This window comes from Chiloscyllium plagiosum, unplaced genomic scaffold, assembly GCF_037043375.1.
Source record: "Chiloscyllium plagiosum isolate Xiang-an unplaced genomic scaffold, Cpla_swu_hap1 HiC_scaffold_17, whole genome shotgun sequence".
Classification (NCBI taxonomy): domain Eukaryota; kingdom Metazoa; phylum Chordata; class Chondrichthyes; order Orectolobiformes; family Hemiscylliidae; genus Chiloscyllium; species Chiloscyllium plagiosum.
The window spans coordinates 756,856-781,276 of record NW_028270155.1 but is presented as its reverse complement, the minus strand read 5'-3'; the positions used below and the strand labels follow the sequence as shown (position 1 = coordinate 781,276).

Here is a 24,421-nt window from a genome sequence, read left to right as displayed (position 1 = left end):
TTAGAAATATGGAAAATGCTGCCTGAGAGAGGGTGGAGGCAGGTACTCTTACACAACCTTTAAGAAGAATCTGGACAAGCACTTAAAATTCCAGAGCATAGTAGGCTATGGACCAAATACAGATAAATTAGATTAGAATAGTTTGTTGTTTGTTAGTCACATTGGGCAATAGAGAGAGGCTGAATAGGCTGTTTTCCCTGGAGCATCGGAGGCTGAGGGGTGACCTTATAGAGGTTTACAAAATTATGAGGGGCATGGATAGGGTCAATAGACAAAGTCTTCTCCCTGGGGTCAGGGAGTCCAGAACTAGAGGGTATAGGTTTAGGGTGAGAGGGGAAAGATATAAAAGAGACCTAAGGGGCAACTTTTTCACGCAGAGGGTGATACGTGTATGGAATGAGCTGCCAGAGGAAGTGGTGGAGGCTGGTACAATTGCAACATTTAAAAGGCATTTGGATGGGTATATGAATAGGAAGGGTTTGGAGGGACATGGGCCGGGTGCTGGCAGGTGGGACTAGATTGGGTTGGGATATCTGGTCGGCATGGATGGGTTGGACGGAAGGATCTGTTTACATGCTGTCCATCTCTATGACTCTATGAACCCCTTCAGCCTCCCCTACTTCAGGTAATAGATACCCAGTCTATCCAGTCTCTCCTCCTCACTGAGACTTGCCATCCAGGCAAGATATAGCGTGTTTCTATGCTATATGACTGTAATTATAGAGGAACCTTGATTATCCAAACGAGATGGGCAGCAGTATTTCGTTCAGATAATTGATTACTTAGATAATCGATTTAACCTTAAACAAGGGAAGCCATTCTGATCTAACACTGTGCTCTACCGGAGAGTTTGTTTAAATCTATAATTTAGGTGAGTCTGCTATTTAAATGAACTAATCTTTGCATTCTGCAAATTGCAGGTTAAACTGAGAATGTCTAAACCCTTACCATCATATAAATATATGAAGTCCCCACATTAAGCAAGGTCCTGAACAGCTTCTACAATCACGAGAGCATTTGTCATTTTCCACTGAACTTAGTGTCACCCAATAGAAGGACAGAAATACTGCCTCGTGTATGCGTTTACTTTCTCAGTCGTTTTTTTCATGAATGGCCTGGTAGAGTGACAGGAATAAAGCACTTATGTTTGCAGAGGGCTGTGTAACTAACCCTTATGACGTCATTGGATATTACAAAGGTTGTGGGTCCTAATAACGTCCTGATAATCATGCTAAAGACTTTGTCAAACCCCTTGCCAAGCTGTTCCAATACAACCGCAAGACTATCATCCAGCTGACCATGTGGTAAACTGCTCAGGTATGTCCTGCATGCAAAAAGCAGGATAAATCCAACTTGGCAATTACCATCTCATCAGTCTACCCTTCATCAGTAATGGTTTGAAAGATATCATCAAGCAGTACTTGCTTTGCAATAACCTGCTCATTTCCTGCTGCCTCAGAAAGTAGCCAATGTAATTAAGGACTCCTCCCACCCTGGTTATACTCTCTTCCACATTTTTCCATTGGCAGAAGTTACAAAAGTTTGAAAATACACCCCCATTGATTTAAGAACAACTTCTTCCCAGCTGTTATCAGACTTATGAATGAGCTCTCATGTTACAGTTGATCTTTCTTTGCTCCTTCTTTGTAGCTGTAACACTGCATTCTGTTCTGTTATCCTAAGGTATTTATGTAAGGTATGATTTATCTGGTTAACATACAAAGTAATACTTTTCACCTGTATCTGTGTCCATGTGACAAGAATAAATTAAATCATTGACGCTCAGTTTGCATTCCTCCAGGGCCATTCAAATAGAACATAGAGCAGTTCAGCACAGAACAGGCCCTTCAGCCCTCTATATTGTGCCAACCTTTTATCCTACTCTAAGATCAAACTAACCCACGGACCCTACATTTTGCTATCATCCATGTGCCTATCCAGAGTCGCTTAAATGTCCCAAATTATCTGACTCTACTACACGGCTGGCAGTGCATTCCACTCACCTATCTCTGACATCGCCTCTAAACCTTCCTCCAGTCACCTTAAAATTATGCCCCCTTGTGACAGTCGTTTCCGCCCAGGGAAAAAGCCTCTGGCTATTCACTGTATTCCTCTCATCATCTTGTACACCTCTGTCAAGTCACCTCTCATCCTTCTTTGCTCCAGTGAGAAAAGCCTTAGCTCCCTCGACCTTTCATATGTAGATCTCATTACAGCCTTGATTCCAATATTGAGGAGATGAGGAGAAACTTCTTCACCTAGAGAGTGGTGGCTGTGTGGAATGCTCTGCCCCAGAGGGCAGTGGAGACCCAGTCTCTGGATTCATTTAAGAAAGAGTTGGATCGAGCTCTCAAGGATAGTGGAATCAAGGGTTATGGAGATAAGGCAGGAACAGGATACTGACTAAGGATGATCAGCCATGATCATATTGAATGGTGGTGCAGGCTCGAAGGGCAGAATGGCCTACTCCTGCACCTATTGTCTATTATCTATTGTCTAATATTAAAAATGAGCCCAATTCTCGACATAAGGTGAGAGTGACTGCTATGAAGGCCATAGTCGACTCAGTGTGGCATCAAGGAGCCCTAGCAAAATTGGAGTCAGTGAGAATTGGAGGAAAATTCTGCTTGTTAGAGTCATAACAGGAACAAGGGAAGATGGTTGTGGTTGTTGGAGATCATTCATTTTAGATCCAGGATAACCCTAGAAGTGTTAATTCAGGTTAGTGTTCTAGACCCAAACATCTTCAGCTGCTTCATCAATGACCTTACGTCTGTCATGAGGCCAAAAATGTGGATGTTCGCTGATGTTTGTACAATGTCCAGAACCATTTGCAACTCATAGAATCGTTACAGTGTAGAAAGAGGTCATTCAGCCCACCAAGTCATCACTGATCCTCTGAAGAGCATCCCAACCAGCCCCAGCCCCCATACTGTCCCTATAATGCCATATTTCTCATGGCTAATCCACCTATCCTGCACATCTCTGGTCACTGCGAGTCAATTTTGCCATGACCAATCCACCAAACCTGCATGTCTTTGGACTGTGGGAGGAAACCGGAGCACCTGTCAGACACTGGGTGAATGTGCAAACTCCACACGGACAGTCACCCAAAGCCAGAATTGAACCCAGGTCCATCGTACTGTGATGCAGCGCTAGCCACTGAACTACAGTGCCACCCCAAAGAAACAGTGTACCTGGCTGCTCCATTTTTCAAGAGCATCAGGGAGAGAGGAACAGGGGAAGCTGGGAGGTAACTTTCCCACTTAACAGGGACTTGGCTCGAGAGTCAGGCCTCCATTTTTTTGGGAGCAGTGAGGAGAGAGGAGCAAGGGTTGCAGGGAGATAAGTAAGCACTTTAAAACATACCTCATGAATAGGCAGAGCGCCTGCTGAGGAGGAGCAGACATGGGACTGCTGAGCAAGTGAAGTAATATGGGCGGCACGGTGGCACAGTGGTTAGCACTGCTGCCTCACAGCGCCAGAGACCCGGGTTCAATTCCCGCCTCAGGCGACTGACTGTGTGGAGTTTGCACATTCTCCCCGTGTCTGCGTGGGTTTTCTCCGGGTGCTCCGGTTTCCTCCCACAGTCCAAAGATGTGCGGGTCAGGTGAATTGGCCATGCTAAATTGCCCGTTGTGTTAGGTAAGGGGTAAATGTAGAGGGTATGGGTGGGTTGCGCTTCGGCGGGTCGGTGTGGACTTGTTGGGCCGAAGGGCCTGTTTCCACACTGTAAAGTAATCTAATCTAATCTAATATATCTGGGCATTGCATTGCCCAAAACCTTACTCAGATAGTGTCTTGCACCCATCCTCCTCGTCGAACCAAGAAAAAAGGTTCTGTGCGCAGGATTGGTAAGGTAATTAGTTTTTTTTCATTCTTTATTTTTCAGTAGTTTCTTTGGGAACTTAGAATAGTGGGAATCGTGATTAGGGCAATTGAATGTTCCTCCTGCAGAATGTGAGAGGTAAGGGTCACCACTAGCTTGTGGTCACCACCCTGCTGACTTCATCTGCGGAAAGTGCACCCAACTTCAGCTCCTCGAAAATGGTGTTAGGAAACTGGAGCTGTAAGAATTTTGGATCAATTGGGAGGTGGAGGAGGTTATTGAGAGGAGTTACATGGAGGTAGTCACACCTCAGGTACAAAAAAATGGCAAATGGTTACAGTTGGGACGGAAAGGGAACTGGCAGACAGTGCAGGGACCCCTATGGCCATTACCCTCAATAACAAGTATACCGTTTTGGATATTGTTGCAGGGAGTGACTTACCAGGGGTAAGCCATGGGGTACAGGTCTCTGGCACAGACTCTGAACCTATTGCATTGAAGGGAAGGGGAGGGAGGAGTGGAGCATTAGTCATTGTGGAGTCCAGTGTTAGAGGGACAGATAGGTTCTGTGGTAATGAGGGAGACTTGCGGTTCGTGTGTTGCCTCCCAGATGCCAGGGTTTGTGATGTCTCTGATTGTGTTTTTGGGATCCTGGAGGAGGAGCAGCTCCAAGTCATGGTCCACATAGGCACCAACGTAGGAAAATGGATGGGGATTTAAGGCATAAATTCAGGGAGCTAGGGTAGAAGTTTGGAGCTAGAGCAAACACTTTCTATCTCTGGTTTGTTGCCCGTGCCACATGCTAGTGAGGTGAGGAATAGGAAGAGGGAGGAGTTGAACACATGGCTACTGGGATGGTGCAGGAGAGAGTATTTTGGATTCCTGAATAATTGGGACGCATTCTGGGGTAGGTCAGACCTCTACAAACAGGATGGTCGACACCTGAACCAGAGGGGGTACCAATATCCTAGGGGGGGGAGTTTGGCAATGTTCTTTTGGAGGGTTTAAACTAAATCAGGGGGTTGGGAACCTAAATTGTAATTCCAGTATTCAGGGGGTGGAGCGTTGTGAGGTCAGAAATATAGTTTCAAGGTCGCAAGAGTGCACCGGCAAGCAGGAAGGTTGTTAGAAGTGTGTCTACCTCAACACCAGGAGCATCCGGAATAAGGTGAGTGAACTCGCAGCGTGGGTTGGTACCTGGGACTTTGATGTTGTGGCCATTTTGGAGATATGGATAGAGCTGGGACAGGAATGGTTGTTGCAGATTCCAAGATTTAGATGTTTTGGAAACAACGGGGAAGATGGTAAAAGAGGGGCAGGTTTAGATTACTTCCAGTGTGGAAAGAGGCCCTTCGGCCCAACAAGTCCACACCGCCCCGCCGAAGCGCAACCCACCCATACCCCTAACCTAACACTACGGGCAATTTAGCATGGCCAATTCACCTGACTTGCACATCTTTGGACTGTGGGAGGAAACCGGAGCACCCGGAGGAAACCCACGCAGACATGGGGAGAATGTGCAAACTCCACACAGTCAGTCGCCTGAGGCGGGAATTGAACCCGGGTCTCTGGCGCTGTGAGGCAGCAGTGCAAACCAGTGTGCCACCGTGCCGCCCACTGTGGCATGGTTAGTGACGGACAGTATTAAGGTGGCAGAAGGAACGTTGGAGGCCTCGTCTACTGAGGTAGTATGGGCTAAGGTTAGAAACAGGAAAGGAGAGGTCACCCTGTTGGGAGTTTTCTATAATCCTCTGAATAGTTCCAGAGATGGAGAGGAAAAGACCGCAAAGATGATTCTAGATAGGAGTGAGAGTAACAGGGTAGTTGTTATGGGGGACTTTAACTTTCCAAATATTGACTGGAAATACTATACTTCAAGTACTTTAGATAGGTTAGTTTTTGTCCAATGTTAAAAGAGGGTTTCTTGACATAGTATGTAGATAGGCCAACAAGGGGCGAGGCCACCTTGGATTTGGTACTGGGTAAGGAACCTAGCCAGGTGTTAGATTTGGAGGTAATGAGCACTTTGGTGATAGTGACCACAATTTGGTTATGTTTACTGCAGCAGTGGAAAATGGATAGGTATATACTGCAGGGCAAGAGTTATAATTGGGGGAAAGGCAATTATGCGATTCAGCAGGATTTAGGGTGCAAAGGATGGGGAAGGAAACTGCAGGGTATGGACACAATTGAAATGTGAAGCTTATTCAAGGAACAAAGAGACCTTGGAATGCAGGTTCATAGTTCCTTGAAAGTAGAGACGATAGATAGGATAGTGAAGAAGGTGTTTGGTGTACTTTCCTTTATTGGTCAGAATATTGACTACAGGAGTTGGGAGGTCATGTTGCGGCTGTGCAGGACATTGGTTAGGTCACTTTTGGAATATTGTGTGCAATTCTGGTCTCCTTCCTCTCGGAAGGATGTTGTGAAACTTGAAAGGATTCAGAAAAGATTTACAAGGATGTTGCCAGGGTTGGAGCATTTGAGCTGGAGGGAGAGGCTGAACAGGCTGGGGACGTTTTCCCTGGAGCGTCAGAGGCTGAGGGGTGACCTTATAGAGATTTATAAAATCATGAGTGGCATGGATAGATAAATAGACAAGGTCTTTTCCCTGGGGGTGAGGGAGTCCAGAACTAGAGGGCATAGGTTTAGGGTGAGAGGGAAAAGATATAAAAGGGACCTAAGGGGCAACTTTTTCATGCAGAGGGTGGTACGTGTATGGAGTGAGCTACCAGAGGAAGTGATGGAGGCTGATACAATTACAACATTTAAAAGGCATTTGGATGGGTATATGAATAGTAAGGGTTTGGAGGGTTATGGACCAGATGTTGGCAGGTGGGACTAGATTGGGTTGGGATAGTTTGTTGGCATGGACGAGTTGGACCAAAGGGTCTGTTTCTGTGCTGTACATTCTGTGACTGTGACTAAGTGTTTGACGGTGGGGTTGGTGAGCCAAGTACAGTGAAATGGGGTTAGTGCGGATGAAAACTTTGGTTGGCATGGACCAGTTTGGGCTGATGGGCCTGTCTCCATGATGTAGGACTGTTGACTTACCCTATCAGACATTCTTAATTCCAGTTTTTTTTTTATTGAATTCAAATTCCACCACCTGCCATGGTGTGACTCAAACCCAATTCCCCAGAACATTAGCTAAATTTCTGGAATAATAGTGTACCGATAATACCACAAGACAACTGCCTCCCCTGTGAGGGGGAATGGGGGTGTGAGTGATCAGCTGGACAGTGAGGTGTTGGAGGTGAACAGCCACACAGTGGGAGGTGAGCAGCAGCAATGTGTGGACTCCTTCCAGTTGCAGTTAACATGCAGGATGGACACACAGTGATAGCATCTCTGGAACCAACTTGATCTTCTTGTGCCAATTTTAAATCCTTGTAGCTCTCTCCAGCAGTGCCAATCATGTCTTCATACTGACACTGTCAAACCCTTTCAGCATTTTGAAATGCTTCAGGTAAAACTCTGCATGACCTTCTCAACTCAAAAGGTTGAAACTGAAGTATAGAATAATATAACAACTTTTCTTCCTGGAGTGGTGAAACTTCCCTGCAATTATGAGTGGTCTGGTTACTCATTACCCAAAACCAAATTTCAAGATTCAACAGCTTCTGTTTGTTTTCTAGATACTTAATGTTAACTGTAACTAGTAAATACCCCCATTAAGGAACAGCTTCCATATTGCTGTCACTGCTTTAAACATTGTAGTCACTTCTGTTGTTTAATATCATTTGTCTGAGTACTTTTATTCCTTTTGTTTTTCTGAATCTTGTACAAAGCGAGGTGGAGAGTTAACCATCTTCCATTTCACCAGCTAAGTGCCAGCATCCCCTTGGCTACAACTCCCTCTATACTGTCCTCATCAAGTGCTCCCAGGACCGAAACAGCATGGGATTAGATACAGGGTGAAGCATCCTCTAAACTGTCCCTTATAAACTCCCAGAATAGGGCCAGCACTGTGTGAGATACAGAGTAAAGCTCCTTCTACAATATACCATTCAACACCCCAGCATGGAGTTAGGTACCGAGTAAAACTACCTCTACACCACAACTCTACAGATAGCCTGTTCATTCTGTCAGAGCAGCATTGAGGAAAGCTTCAGAAACAAGGAGCAAGAATCTCTCTGACTCACTCTTCAGTCACACAACTGGTCTCTCAACCTTTTCTTCCAGGTTGAAGTTCATTGTACAGTGTGTTCTAATATAATTCAGTGGTTAACACTGATGCCTCACAGAGCCACAGACACTGGTTTGATTCCAGCCTCAGGCGACTGTCTGTGTGGAGTTTGCACATTCTCTCCATGTCTCCATGGGTTTCCTCTGGGTGTTCCAGTTTCCTTCCACAATCCAAAGATGTGCAGTTTAGGTGAATTGGCCATGCTAAATTGACCGTAGTGTTCAGGGATGGTGAGGTGCATTAGTCAGGGGTAAATGTAGAGTATTGAGGAATGGGTCTGGGTGGGTTGCTTTTCAGAGGATAGGTGTGGGCTTGTTGGACCAAATGGCCTGTAGGGATTCTATAATACCATGATAGTTCCGTTTTGTGTGATCCCATGTTATAAGAAAATTGCATGACAGCAGCACCATTGAAAACAATGTTACTGGAATGGCATTAAAGCCAATGCAGGTAAAGAAAGTTTGTGTTCTATAAATAATGTTTTAAACTCTTCAATTGCTTTATAGCAGAACTGACTGTCTAAGCCAGATATGCACTAGCTGAAGAATTAAAGTAGTTAACATATGTCACAGGTCTGTCAGTGCTAGCAGATGTATACCCATCTCAAATTCTGCCACGGTTATTGGACGAATATCAGGTGTTGCCAGAAGGACCTGAGAAAACAAGATGTATTGAGACACGGATGAAGATGGGAGAGGTGCTAATGCGAAGTACAAAAGCATTAGGTGAGTAGGGATTGATAATCGGGGTAATATCAACCTAAGGTAACACCAAACAGATGGAATATGCAGCTTTCCTAAGCTCAAACACCGCCAGCAGAGCTGATTCAGAGCTACTATTACCACCAAATCCAAGGTAATTATATGTTTGTCTCTAATTCTGATGCTTGCCAATATTTAAACTGTGAAAAACTACAAATATAAGACTCAAAGACACTATGTTTTTTCATGATGTTCTAGTGTCATTGGCTAGAGCAGTATTTATTGCCCATACCTTATCACCCTGAAGCAGCTTATAGTGAGCTGCTTTCTTGAATTGCTGAAATCCCTGCAAGTTTCAGGATTTCGATCCAGTGACAGTGAAGGAACAGCAATATATTTCCAAGTCAGGCTGGTGTGTACCTTGGAGGTGACCTCCAAGATGGTGTTTCCATCTTCCTCATGTTGTCATTCTCCTCCATGGTACAAATCGAGGCCTGTGGAATGACAAGGCCAAAGAAGATACAGATGTGCACTGTGTAAGCTCTGCAACTGGAGTTGAAGGGTGTGAATGTTTATGGTGGTGAGTGGTATGCTGTTTAAGCGGGCTGGTTGTTTTCAAACACATTGAGCTTTTTGAGTGGTGCTGAAGCTGCACTGATCCAAAAACAAGTGGATGGGTATGGCAGAATGTTTTGGGTTTAAATTTTAGCATTCCCAAATCAGCGCATTATCCAGGTTCCTGCAAACAGCCGACAGGGACAGAATAGTAATCAATCATTACAGTCTGATGGCACCTTGGGTAGGATGTTTTAAATGTAATAGTGAGTAAAGGAAAGGCCAAGCCAGATACTTCTCAGCGCTATGTAATCATGTTCCAATTCTCTTTGACTGCTCTCCCAGCACTCAATGTATGTCCTTGCTTACTATGAACTGTCTGTACTGCTCGTAAACAAAGCTTTTCACGGTACTTAGGTACACGTGACAATAAATAAATCAAATCAAATCAGTGATTTACTCATTGCCAGAAGAAGACCGTTTTCTAAGATCATGGGTAAATTGCAGCAGCATTAACTTGAGGCAGGAATGGCCAGTTGGCCAAGGTCAGTTTTGATGATCTGTGCTTTGAGGGAGGTCTTTGCCTCTCCATAAGCCAGAATGTGGTGTCTAATCTCACTACTCCAAACCACCACCAACGATGACTTGAAGCATCCCATCCTGTTCTGACACTTTGTTCATTCATAAGTGTGGGCAATAAATGCTGGCCTATCATAATTTCCCTTTATAAGGTACTGATGAGCTGCATGTTGAACCAGTTGAGTCACTGCAGTTAAGGAAAGTATTATAGAATTACAATGTGGTTAGCGCAACTAATTCTCCTTCCTGCTTTCTCTCCCTCTTTCCATCTCACTTGTTTCAACCCTCTCTCCTGCACTTACCACTCTCATTACTTGCCTGTCTCTTGACATTATGCCCTCCCTTCCGAACTGCCTCCTCTACCGCCCATTCTCTCCCTGCCCCACACTCGCCCATTCTCTCCCTGTCCTACGCTCACCTATTTTCTCCCCACATGTGCCTTTCTCTTCCTTGATCCCCGTTTCTCCATTCATACCACCACTGTCTGTCCATGCACTCCCTCTTCCCATGACCACATCATTTTCTCTCACTATCCTTTTCTCACTATGCTCCCCATCCATCTCAACCAACACCATTCCTCTCTTTTTATCTCTCTGCCTCTCTCTCCCCACGCATGGATTCTGACCTCCCCTCCGTGCCACCCATCTCTCCCTTTCTCTCCCCACATCTCTCTCTCTGTCTCTCTAGGTGAGATAGCTTCACATTATCGTGACCCATTGATCCGGGTGTTTTTGAGGGGGACGAAAGATTCAGATAGTACAGTGCGGGCTAGTAGCCTGTCGAACCTGGGCGAGCTCTGTCATTGTCTGCACTTCGCTATAGGGTCAGTTATTCATGAGGTAAGCACGATGATGTATGTATGTGTGGGGAAGTGAATGATACATCTTGTATCTTAAAACGTTTTTTTTGTATTTGTGCCTAAGCAAAGCAACATGTTATATCTGGTATGACTCTTGCTTCCAAACAATTGACATAGCCACATGGGCAGCCATGTTCAACTATGTTAATGCTCCTTGCATTGTTGCTTGAACCAGAGATTCTGGGGTGATCCGCCTGGAGGCTGTTAAACCTAAACACTGCCAGCAAATCACTGCTAATCCTTTCAAATGGTCTCTTCTCCTTCTCTGAGCAACCTGCATTGTAGTTGAAGATGAGACAGAGAGAAAGCGCGCAAGTGGCAAAGTCTCATTACACTGAGTAATGCAATAAACAATTAAAGAACCAGTTGAGGGCAATTGTGTCAGGCAGCGCATTCACTTCTAGTCCCCACCATCAAGCACTCGGACACTAGTGCACAACATTCAGGCTGATGCACTGCTGTGGGAATGCCAACTGTGCACTCAGGTGAAAGTGAAAATCACCACTATTGAAGAGTGCCCATGAATTCTATGAATTGGCCAATATTTATCACTCAAGTTTTTCATAAAGCAGATTATATTAGTACTGTATTACCAGATATTGGCAGACAGCATTCTCTGCATGGCAGACAGGGACAAATGAGGTACAGCAGGGATCAGTGCTATTAATTATTTAGATGAGGAAACTAAATGTAATATCTGTGTAAAATGTAATAAATTTGCAGATAGCACAGAGCTGGATAGAAGGGGGAATTGTGAGGAAGCAGGGATGCCTCAGTGCGATCTGGACAAGCTGAATGAGTGGGGAAATGCAAAGCAGATGAAGTATAATGTGGCTAAGTGTGAAATTATGTACTTTGATAGCAAAAGCAGGAGGGCAAATTATTATTTGAATAGCGATAGATTGGGAAAGGTGGAGATGCAATGAGACCTGAGTGTCCTCATAAGCAAGTTCTTAAAAGTAAGCATGCAGGTGCAGCAGGTAGTCAAGGAAGCAACTGCTGTATTAATCTTCATAGTGAGAAAATTTGAGTACAGGAACAGGAATATCTTGTAGCTGTGCAGGGCATTGGTGTGTTGAGTGCAGTTGAGGAAAGATGTTCAGACTACTGAAGGAGTGCAAGGAAGGTTTATCAGACTGATTCTTGGAGTAGCAGACTGACTGTTGAGGGGAGACTGAATCAGATAGGACTATACTCGCTAGAATTTAGAAAGATGAGAGGATATCTAATAGAAACCTATAACAGGTCTAGACAGGGAACAATAACAAGAGAGGATGAGGACTGCAGGTACTGGAGATCTGAGTCAAAACGTGTCTGGCACTGGAAAAGTATAACAGGCCAGGCAACGTCCAACGAGCAGGAGAGTCGATATTTTGAGCATAAGGGTCAAAACATCGACTCTCCTGCTGCTCAGATGCTGCCTGACCACCTATGCTTTTCCAGTGCCACACTTTTCAACAATAATAAGAGAGGACCAAAACCAGGGTCACAGTGTAACAATACGAGGACTGAAATGAGTTCCTTCACCGAGAGAGTAGAGAAGGATTCTGGGTAATCCAAGATGGAGGATGGGAACAATTTCTGACTGTAACAGTTGCTCCTTTTTTGAGGTATTTTAGGTGCTGGAGATGATTTCTTCGAATTCCAGGAGCAGCAATTCGTGTTTTATATGCTGTTGCAATGTTTTGGAACGTTGGGAAAAAAAAGTCAAAACAACAGCATATTTAAAAGGGAGAAGAACAGACAAAGGAAGCACATGGTGAGGTCAGTGCAGGAGAGAGAGAGAATAAGAACCTGACACTGCCTTTGCTGTTTGAATTCATGTATCGCTGGACATCGGAGTGCGTCTGGGAAAATTAACAAACAGTGAAATTCACAATTGAACTTTGAGGAACTGTTGGGCGAAGTTCACAGCACAGAATCAGAAAAGTGAATTGTTGTTTTAAGTGTGGCCTGCAGTAGTGAGTAGAATGGGTTCTTTCTTTTTTGAGATATGTCTTTTGATTTAACTTAAAATATAAGCCATAACTATTCGTTTAACCTGGGGCAGTGTTGGTAGAGGAATAAGACGATGTTATTTTCTGTGTCTGTAGATTGTGAAGGAGCAAAAATGGACTTTAGTAGAGTGATATGTGCTTCTTGTCAGATGTGGAAGTTTAAAGAGATCTTATGAGTTACTGCGGATTATATCTGCCATTAATGCTGTTGGTTGTGAATCTTATCAGATCGAATGGATCGGTTGGAGAGACAGTTAGAAGCAATGAGGAATTTGCAACAGCAACAATTTGTGATGGATGGCAGTTAAAGGAAGGGGAGAATGGTCTCAGATACAGTCATATATATGGGTTAACTCCAGGAAAGGTAAGAGAGGTAGGCGCTAGTGCAGAGTCTTTTGTGGCTATACCCATTTCAAACAGGTATGCTGATTTGGAAAATGTAGGGGGTGATGGATTCTCAGGAGAACGTAGCACAAACAGCCAAGTTTCTGGTATTGACACTGGCTCCAATGCAACGAGGGGTACATCGGGTTCCAAGAGATCAGTTATGTTAGGGGATTCTCTAGTCCAAGGTACAGACAGACATTTCTGTGGCCAGCAGTGAAAAAGCAGAATGGTGTGTTGCTTCCATGGTGCTAGGATCAAGGATGTCTCAGAGAGGGTGCAGAATGTTCTGATGGGGGAGAACAGCCAGCAAGAGGTCATTGTCCACGTTGGAACCAACGACCTAGGAAGGAGAAAGGTTGAGATTCTGAAGGAATAATACAGAGAGTTAGGCAGGAATTTCAAAAGGAGGTCCTCGAGGGTAGTAATATCTGGATTATCCCCGGTGTTACGAGCTAGTGAGGGCAGGAATAGGAGGGGAGAGCAGATGAATGTATGGCTGAGGAGCTGGTATATGAGCGAAAGATTCACATTTTTGGATCATTGGAATCTCTTTTGGGGTAGAAGTGACCTGTACAAGAAGGACGGATTGCACCTTACTTGGAAGGGGACTAATATACTGGCAGGGATATTTGCTCGAACTGCTTGGGAGGATTTAAACTAGTAAGGTGTTGGGGAGGTGGGGGGGGGGGGGGAAGGACCCAGGTAGATAGTGAATAAAGAGGTCAATCTGAGACTGATACAGTTGAGAACAGAAGTGAGTCAAACAGTCAGGGCAGGCCGGGACAAGGTAGGACTAATAAATTAAACTGCATTTATTTCAATGCAAGGGGCCTAACAGGGAAGGCAGATGAACTCGGGGCATGGTTAGGAACATGGGACTGGGATGTCATAGCAATTACAGAAATATGGCTCCGGGATGGGCAGGACTGGCAGCTTAATGTTCCAGGATATAAGTGCTACAGGAAGGATAGAAAGGGAGGCAAGAGAAGAGGGGGAGTGGCGTTTTTGATAAGGGATAGCATTACAGCTGTGCTGAGGGAGAATATTCATGGAAATATGTCCAGGGAAGTTATTTGGGTGGAAATGAGAACTAATAAAGGGATGTTAAGTGTGTACAAGACAATTTTCTGATTCAGTATGTGGATGTACCTACTAGAGAAGGTGCAAAACTTGACCTACTCTTGGGAAATAAGGCAGGGCAGGTGACCGAGGTATCAGTGGGGGAGGACTTTGGGGCTAGCAACCATAATTCCATTAGATTTAAAATAGTGATGGAAAAGAATCAACTAGATCTTAAAGTTGAAGTTCTACATTGGAGAAAGGCCAATTTTGACAGTATTTGACAAGAACTTTCAAAAACTGATAGGGGGCAGGTGTTCGCAGGTAAAGGGACTACAGGAAAATGGGAAGCCTTCAGAAATGAGAAAACGAGAATCCAGAGAAAGTATATTCCTGTCAGGGTGAAAGGAAAGGCTGGTGAGTATATGGAATGCTGGATGACTAAAGAAATTGAAGGTTTGGTTAAGAAAAAGAAGAAAGCATAAGTCAAATATAGACAGGATAGATCGAGTGAATCTTTAGGAGAGTATAAAGGCAGTAGGAGTATACTTAAGAGGGAAATCAGGAGGGCAAAAAGGGGACATGAGATAGCTTTGGCAAATAGAATTAAGGAGAATCCAAAGGGTTTTTTTACAAATACATTAAGGACAAAAGGGCAACTAGGGAGAGTATAGGGCCCATCAAAGATCAGCAAGGCAGCCTTTGTGTGGAGACGCAGAAAATGGGGGAGATACTAAATGAGTATGTTGCATCAGTATTTACTGTGGAAAAGGATATGGAAGATATAGACTGTAGGGAAATAGATGGTCACACCTTGCAAAATGTCCATATTACAGAGGAGGAAGATAGGAAGTGAAGAAGGCGTTTGATATGCTTTCTTTTATTGGTCACAGCTGTACAGGACATTGGTTAGGCCACTGAGGGAATATTGAGTGCATTTCTGGTCTCCTTCCCATCAGAAAGATGTTGTGAAACTTGAAAGACTTCAGAAAAGATTTACAAGCATGTTGCCAGGGTTGGAGGATTTGAGCTATGGGGAAAGGCTGAACAGGCTTGGGCTGTTTTCCATGGAGCGTCGGAGGCTGAGGGGCGACTTAGAGGTTTACAAAATTATGAGGGGCATGGATAGGATAAATAGGCAAAGTCTTTTCCCTTGGGTGGGGGAGTCCAGAACTATAGGGCATAGGTTTAGGGTGAGAGGGGAAAGATATAAAAGGGACCTAAGGGGCAACTTTTTCACACAGCGGGTGGTACGTGTATGGAATGTGCTAGCAGAGAAAGTGGTGGAGGCTGGTACGATTGCAACATTTAAGAAGCATTTGGATCGGTATATGAATAGGAAGGGTTTGGAGGGATATGGGCCGGGTGCTGGCAGTTGGGACTAGATTGTGTTGGGATATCTGGTCGGCATGGACATGTTGGACGGAAGGGTCTGTTTACATGCTGTACATCTCTATGACTCTAAGGCATGTGGGATGTTTTCAGCCATTAGGCAAACATATTGAATACAAGGCCAAGAATGTAACGCTAATCCTATCTCAAACACTGTTTAGGCCACAGCTGGAGGTTTTTTGTACAGTTCTGGTTAGCCCATATCAGAAAGGACATGATTGCTTTAAAGACAGTGGAGAGGAGATTTGCAAGAATGTTTCATGGGCTTGAAAATTGCAGCTATGAGAAAAGATTGAATAGGCAAAGGGTTGTTTTCCTTAGACTTGAGGAGGCTGAGGATTGACTTAATCAAGGTGTACAAAATAATCTCTGGATTACTACCTGAGCAACGAGCTAATTGGCACAGGGTCCATAAAATGAAGCAGGTAAATGCATGACTCAAAGATTGGTGTGGGAGAAATGAGTTTGAATTCATGGGATATTGGCTCCAGTACTGGGGAAGAAGGGACCTGTTCTGATGGGATGGTCTTCTTCTGAACTGTGCTGGTACCAAGGTCCTAGCAAATCGCAAATCTAGGGATGTAGACATGGTTTTAAACTAAAGGGGTGGTGTTGGTGGGGATGGGGGGTGTGTCAGAGGAGCAGGGAGAAGAGTTATAGAGGAAATGAAAAAACCTAAATTAAAGGAGGAGGTAAGAATGCAGAATTCAGGAGAGGTTATTAAAATCTCTAACACATCAGGTTGGTAGTGGATTGCAAGAAAAGGAATTTCTGGAATAAGTCTACGAGATGGCTTAATGGAGCATCTCGTGGTGAAGCCCACTAGGGAACAGGCAATACTGGATTTAGGTTGAAACTTTATTGCTGGAACAGCACAGCAGGTCAGGCAGCATCCAGGGAACAGGAGATTCGACGTTTCGGGCACAGGCCCTTCTTCAGGAATGGGCAGAGAGTGTTCAGCAGGAGAAGATAAAAGGTAGGGAGGAGGGACTTGGAGGAGGGGAGTTGGAAATGTGATAGGTGGAAAGAGGTCAAGGTGAGGGTGATAGGTCGGAGTAGGGTGGAGGCGGAGAGGTCAAGAAGAAGACTGCAGGTCAGGAAGGCGGTGCCGGGCTGGAAGGATCCGGCTGAGACAAGGTGGGGGGAGGGGGGATGAAGAAACTGGTGAAGTCCAAGTTCATCCCCTGCGGTTGGAGGGTTCCCAGTCGGAAGATAAGACGCTCCTCCTCCGACCGTCGGGTTGTTGTGGTTTGGCGGTGGATGAGTCCAATGACCTGCATATCCTCGGTGGAGTGGGAGGGGGAGTTGAAATGCTGTGCCACAGGTTGGTTGGGTTGGTTCGTCCGGGTGGCCCAGAGGTGCTCCCTGAATCGCTCCGCAAGTAGGCGGCCTGTCTCCCCAATATAGAGGAGGCCACACCGGCTGCAGCGGATGCAGTAGATGATGTGGGTGGAGGTGCAGGTGAATCTGTGGCGGATATGGAAGTTTCCCTTGGGGCCTTGGAGAGAAGTGAGGGGGGAGGTGTGGGCGCAAGTGTTGCACCTCCTGCGGTTGCAAGGGAAGGTGCCGGGAGTGGTGGTTGGGTCGGTGGGGGGTGTGGATCTGACAAGGGAGTCGCGGAGGGAGTGGTCTCTACGGAAAGCTGATAGGGGAGGGGAGGGAAATATATCCTTGGTGCTGGGGTCTGTTTGGAGGTGGCGGAAGTGACGGCGGATGATGCGCTGTACATGGAGATTGGTGGGGTGGTAGGTGAGGACCAGTGGGGTTCTGTCCTGGTGGCGGTTGGAGGGGCGGGGCTCAAGGGCGGAGGAGCGGGAAGTGGAGGAGATGCGGTGGAGGGCACCGTCGACCACGTCGGGGGGGAAATTGCGGTCCTTGAAGAAGGAGGCCATCTGTGTTGTACGTATTTTGAACTGGTCCTCCTGGGAGCAGATGCGGCGGAGACGAAGGAATTGGGAGAATGGGATGGCGTTTTTACAGGGGGCAGGATGGGAGGAGGTGTAGTCCAGGTAGCTGTGGGAGTCGGTAGGTTTGTAGTAGATGTCCGTGTTGATTCGGTCGCCTGAGATAGAAACAGAAAGGTCTAGGAAGGGGAGGGAGGAGTCCGAGACTGTCCAGGTGAATTTGAGGTCGGGGTGGAAGGTGTTGGTGTAGTGGATGAACTGTTCAACCTCCTCGTGGGAGCACGAGGTAGCGCCGATACAGTCATCAATGTAGCGAAGAAAAAGATGGGGGGTGGGGCCAGTGTAGTTGCGGAAGATGGATTGTTCCACATACCCTACGAAGAGGCAGGCATAGCTGGGGCCCATGCGGGTGCCCATGGCTACTCCTTTTGTTTGGAGAAAGTGGGAGGATTGGAAAGAAAAGTTGTTCAGGGTGAGGACCAGTTCGGTCAGTCGAAGGAGGGTGTCGGTGGAAGGGTACTGGGTGGTACGGCGGGAAAGGAAGAAGCGGAGTGCTTTGAGTCCTTCGTGATGGGGGATGGAGGTGTACAGGGACTGGATGTCCATGGTGACACTACTGCGAATACTGGATTTAGTATTGTGTAGTGAGTTAGACTCGATAAGAGAGCTTAATGTGAAGGAACCCTTTGGAGGCAGTGATCATGAATGAATGACAGGGAAAAGATAGAGTCAGAAGTAATGGTATTACAGCTGAATAAAGGCAAGTACAGAGGCATGAGGGTGGACCTGGATAGAATTGACTGTTTGAGGACCCTGGGTAGTCATGGGCACCCGTATGGGCCCCAGCTATGCCTGTCTCTTTGTTGGCTATGTAGAACAGTTGATCTTCCGTACTTACACCGGCACCACTTCCCATCTCTTCCTCTGCTACATTGATGACTGCATTGGCGCCACCTCGTGCTCCTGCGAGGAGGTTGAGCAATTCATCAACTTCACCAACACATTCCACCCTGACCTTAAATTTACCTGGACCATCTCTGACACCTTCCTCCCCTTCCTGGACCTCTCCATCTCCATCAGTGACGACCGACTTGACATTGATATTTTTTACAAACCCACGGACTCCCATACTCCTGCAAAAATGCCATCCCTTATTCCCAATTCCTTCGCCGTATCTGCTCCCAGGAGGACCAGTTCCACCACAGAACACACCAGATGGCCTCCTTCTTTAGATACCGCAATTTATCTTCCCACGTGGTTAAAGATGCCCTCCAACGCATCTCGTCCACATTCCGCACCTCCGACCTCAGACCCCATCCCTCCAACCGTAACAAGGACAGAACGCCCCTGGTGCTCACCTTCCACCCTACCAACCTTCGCATAAACCAAATCATCTGCCGACATTTCCGCCACCTCCAAACAGACCCCACCACCAGGGATATATTTCCCTCCCCACCCCTTTCCACCTTCCGCAAAGACTGTTCCCTCTGTGACTACCTGGTTAGGTCCACGCCCCTCTACAACCCACCCTCCTACCCTGGCACCTTCTCCTACCACCGCAGGAACTGCAAAACCTGCACCCACACCTCCTCCCTCACCTCCATCCAAAGCCCTAAAGGAGCCTTCCAATCCATCAAAGTTTTACCTGCACATTCACCAATATCATTTATTGTATCCGTTGCTCCCGATGCGGTCTCCTCTACATTGGGGAGACTGAACGCCTCCTAGCAGAGCGCTTTAGGGAACATCTCCGAGACACCCGCACCAGTCAACCACACCGCCCTGTGGCCCAACATTTCAACTTCCCCTCCCACTCTGCCGAGGACATGGAGGTCCTGGGCCTCCTTCACCGCCACTCCCTCACCACCAGATGCCTGGAGGAAGAACGCCTCATCTTCCGCCTCAGAACACTTCAACCCCAGGGCATCAATGTGGACTTCAACAGTTTCCTCATTTCCCCTTCCCCACCTCACCCCAGTTCCAAACTTCCAGCTCAGCACTGTCCCCATGACTTGTCCGACCTGCCTATCTCCTTTTCCACCTATCCACTCCACTCCCCCCCTCCCCCCCCCCCCCCCGACCTATCACCTTCATCCCCTCCCCCGCTCACCTATTGAACTCTATGCTACTTTCTCCCCCACCTTCTTCTCACTTATTTCTCCACCCTTCAGGCTCTCTGCCTGTATTCCTGATGAAGGGCTTTTGCCCAAAACGTCGATTTTACTGCTCCTCGGATGCAGCCTGAACTGGTGTGCTCCTCCAGCACCACTAATCCAGAATCTGGTTTCCAGCATCTGCTGTCATTGTTTTTACCCTGTTTGAGGACCCTAGCAGGTAAGACAGTGGAACAGCAATTTGTGATTTTTATAAATGACTTGGATGAGGAAATGGAAGGGTCGGTTAGTAAATTGGCTAATAACATGAAGGTTAGTGGATAGTGTGGAAGGCTGTTGTAGTTTGCGATGGGACAATGACAGGATGTAGAACTGAGCTGGCAAGTGGCAGATGAAGTTCAACCTGGAAAAGTGTGAAGTGATTCATTTTGGAAGGTCGAATTTGAATTCCGAATATAAGGTTAAAGGAGGAATTCTTGGCAGTGTGGAGGAACAGAGGGATCTTGAGGTCCATGTCCATAGATCCCTGAAAGTTGCCAGCCAGGTTGATAGCGTTGTTAAGAAGGCGTATGGTGGGGGACTCAACAAGATGGCGGCGATTCAGTAGAACTGCCGTGGACGGCATATTGGTATTTTTTGCCATCCCTGACTAACTCTTATGAGAGAATTGTTCATGTAAAACCTTGGGAACACACATTTGTTAATACTTGGGAGTGGAAGGGATGCCAAACGGAAAGGGAGCGAATAAACAGCAGCAGGGATGTCACACCTGCAGCACCGGGCACGCCAGTGGACTCTCCCGAACCCCCGAGGGACTTAACGGACTCGTAGAAATTGGTGGCAGCAATGGCAAGACTCACCGTGAAGCTTGAGGCTGCGATCAAGGAGATCCATGCCCAGATCCAACCCATCGCATCCATGCTGCAAAAGCATGAACTGGAGCTCCAGGGCCTCAGGGCGCAGGTGGAGGAGGTGGAGGCGGAGGCTCAACCAAAGCCTCTGAAGCGGTGATCGAGTCCTCGTCTGGACGGATCCAGACCCTGGAACAGCAAGTATGGGCTTTGTGAGATCAAGTTGGCAACCTCAAAAATCGATGTCGGTAGATGAATCAACGAATTGTCAGGCTTCTGGAGGGTCAAGAAGGTGGGCAGCCAGTCAGCTTTTCTGAACCCTGGCTGCCATAGTTCTTGGGCCTTCAATCGTGCGGCCGGCAGCAGATTGAAAGGGCCTATTGGGAGCAGTTCACAGATCCGGACTGGTACAGCGCCCTCGCTCGGTCCTAGTGCACTTCCACATATACAGGGGCAAGCAAAAGGTGATAGAAGCCTCCAAATCACTGGGGAAAGATCCACAGGCACTGCTGCACAAGGGGCAAAATTATGTTTTTTCAAGATTGCTCAGCAGCTGTAATTCGAAAGAAGAAATCCTTTGATGAAGTTAAGAAGAAGCTGAGGAACCTGGGCATCCAGTACTCCATGAGGTACCCGTTGGTGCTTCATTTCAGCCACAAGGATTCAGTTTATATGTTTATCAGCAGATAAAACCAAGAACTTCGTGGACACTTGAAAATAGTCTGATTGAGCTGAAGAATATGGTTAATGTTTGTCCTCTTTTCCTTCTTACCCTGTGTTGTTTTCTTTTCCCTTTTTTCCTCTCTCCCTAATAATTTTTTAAAAGAAATCTTGGAATACGTTGTTCCTGTAATATTGTTTTCAATCATAATTGGGGTTGTCATAGAGCTGGGGATGGGCGGAAGGTTTATCCTGCCTTTGTCTTCTTTTGTTGATTTAAGGATCATCACATTGTTTACTTATTTATTTTTGCCCAAAGCTGGGGCACAGTCCGGGCTTGAAGGAGCTGTGAAGGGGGGGTGGATTTTCTCTGGGGCTCAGAGTTTTTTGTGAAGTCTGCTCCCCGTTCAGGAGACTAGGCAGCAGCACACAGCGAGACCCTGTCCCCAACCCGTCCAACACCGCCCCTCCGTTTGCTTCCGCCCCGATCTCCATCCGCTCCCATTCCCACCCATCTGCGCCCCCATCCAATCTGCCCCCCCTCATTCCCCATCCCTCCCCGCCTTCTGGGGCAGCCAAACTGTACACTAGCAGTAAGACTGCTGCGGCCTTTTGTGGGGTAAGTCTCCAAATAGAGCGCACACGCGCGCACACACAACTTTTTGATGGTTCCACCTCTGCCCTGCGTAGGACTATGTTGGAGAAACTATCTGGGGAAGGGGGGTTTAGGGTTTACCCCTGTGTAAATCTCCAGGGAAAGCGTGGGAGGAGAGAGTGAGGGAGGACGGGAGTTCAGTTATTTTTTGTGAAGTCTGCTCCCCGTTCAGGAGACTAGGCAGCAGCACACAGCGAGACCCTGTCCCCAACCCGTCCAACACCGCCCCTCCGTTTGCTTCCGCCCCGATCTCCATCCGCCGAGGCTCCCATCAATCCAGGACTGTTCTCGGCAGCATTTCAGTGAGCCAAGTTCGTTTTTAATCATTGTACCTGTAAACAAAAGACGTGATCAGGGTTGAAACAGCTCTATGACGTAATGTTTCTGTCAGGACCTTGAGATTCCCTTGGGATAACCCGGTATTTGGATAATTGATATTCGGATAATCAAGGTTCCCTTGTAATGTGGAAAACCAGAGAATTGGGAAGCTTACAAAGATCAACAGAGAGCAACAAAAAAAGTAATAAGGAGGGAGAAAATTAAATATGAGGGTAAGCTAGCCAGTAATATAAAGGAGGTAAAAACAAGGACTGCAGATGCTGGAAACCAGATTCTAGATTAGAGTGGTGCTGGAAAAGCACAGCATTTCAGGCAGCATCCGAGGAGCAGGAAAATCGACGTTTTGGGCAAAAGCCCTTCATCTCTATAACTGATTTCCAGCACCAGTAATATAAAGGAAGGCTCTAAGACTTCCTTTAGATATACAAAGGGCAAAGAGAGGCAAAAGTGAACATTGAGTTGCAGGAAAATGAAGCTGGTGAGACAGTAGTGGGGAACAAGGAAAGTAGCTGAGGAACTGAATAACTACTTTGTGTCAATCTTCACGGTGGAAGACACAAATAATATCCCAAAAAGTCAGAGTGCAGGAGCAGAGCTGAGTATGATGGCCATCAACAGGGAGAAGGTGCTCGAAAAACTGAATGGCTTGAAGGTGGATAAATTGCCTGGATTAGATGGACTATGCCGCAGAATTGTAAGGGAGATAGCTGAAGAGATAGTGGAGATGTTGGTGGTGATCTTTCAGGAATCGCTCGAATCAGGAAGGATCCCGGAGGATTGGAAAATTGCCAACGTGACACATGTATAAAAAGGGAGTATGCAAAAGAGGGAAGTTATAGAATGATTAGCCTAACCTCGGTCATGAGTAAGATCTTGGAGACCATTGTGAAGGATGAGATTTCTGAATACTTGGAAATGTATGGTAAAATAAGGCAAAGTCAGCATGATTTTGTCAAAGGGAGGTCATGCCTGGCAAATCTTCTGGAATTCTTGGAGGAAGTAATGAGCAGGTTAGACCCAGGAGAGTCAATGGATGTAATCTACCTGGACTTCAAGAAGGCCTTTGACAAGCTGCCCCACTGGAGGCTACTGAATAAGATAAGGCCCCATGGTGTTAGAGGCAACGTGTTAGCTTGGATAGAAGCTTGGCTGTCTGGCAGAAAGCGGAGAGTGCGATAAAAGGGTCCTTGTCAGGATGGCAGCTGGTGATAAGTGGTGTTCCGCAAGGCTCAGTTTTGGGACTGCAACTTTTCAGTTTATACATCAACAATCTAAATGAAGGAACTGAGGGCATTCTGGCTAAGTTTGCAGAAGTTACAAAGATAGGTGGAGGGACAGGCAGCATTGAGGAGGCAGCCTGGCTGCAGAAAGATTTGGACAGGTTAGGAAAGTAGGCAAAGAATGGCAGAGAAAGTGTGAGGTCATGTATTTTGGTAGGAAGAATAGAGCATGGACTATATTCTAAATGGGGAGGAAATTCAGAAGACTAAAGTGAAAAGAGGATTGGGAATTCTAATCCAGGATTCACTCAGGGTACATTTGCAGGTTGAGTCAATGGTTTGGAAGGCAAATGCACTTATGGCATTTATTTTGAGAGGAGTTGAATATAATAGGGATGTATTTCTGAAGTTCTGGAAGGCTGTGGTCCGACCAGATTTGGAGTGCTGTGCACAGTTTTGGGCCCCATATCTCAGGAAGGATGTACTGGCCTTGGAGCATCTCAAGAGGAGATTCACAAGAATACTCTCAAGAATGAAAACCTTAACATGAGAGGAACATTTGAGGTCTCTGGGTCTATACTCGAGTTTAGAAGGATGAGGGGTGATTTAATTGAAACATACATAATACTGAATGGCCTGGACAGAGCAGATGTTGGGAAGATGTTTCCATTGATAGGAGAGACTGGGACCTGAGGGCACAGCCTTAGAGTAAAAAGGAAAGACCTTTTTAAAATGGAGATCAGAAGAAACTTCTTCAGCCAGAGAGCGGTGAATCTATGGAATTCACTGCAACAGAAGGCTGTGGAGGCCAGGTCATTAAGTATATTTAAGATTGAAATAGATAGGTTCTTGAATATCAAGGGTTACAGGGCAACAGCAGGAGTATGGGGTGGACAAACTTATCAGCAATGGTTGAATGGTGGAGCAGAGTCAATGGGCTGAATGGCCTAATTTCTGCTCCTCTGTCTTATGGTCTATAATGAGAGGGGGTTGGATAGAGTGTTTCCCCTAACAGAAAGGTCAGTTACTAGGGGCACAGATTTAAGCCCTGAAGAAGGGCTTATGCCCGAAACGTCGATTCTCCTGTTCCCTGGATGCTGCCTGACCTGCTGCGCTTTTCCAGCAACACAT

At 46.3% G+C, this 24,421-nt stretch overlaps 1 protein-coding gene across 5 annotated transcripts in view; it reads left to right on the top strand.

Annotated features, from left to right (window-relative positions):
- Positions 1-24,421, top strand: part of tango6 (transport and golgi organization 6 homolog (Drosophila)) — a 207,085-nt gene that overhangs the window by 165,923 nt on the left and 16,741 nt on the right. For 4 of the 5 annotated variants that reach the window (XM_043706471.2, XM_043706470.2, XM_087995640.1 and 1 more), the window contains exons 15-16: positions 8,591-8,743; positions 10,541-10,692. The exons of the other annotated variant lie outside the window; for it this stretch is intronic. In XM_043706471.2, the coding sequence (XP_043562406.2) occupies positions 8,591-8,743; positions 10,541-10,692 (305 nt within the window). The remainder of the gene's footprint in view (positions 1-8,590; positions 8,744-10,540; positions 10,693-24,421) is intronic. 5 annotated transcript variants of the gene reach the window in all.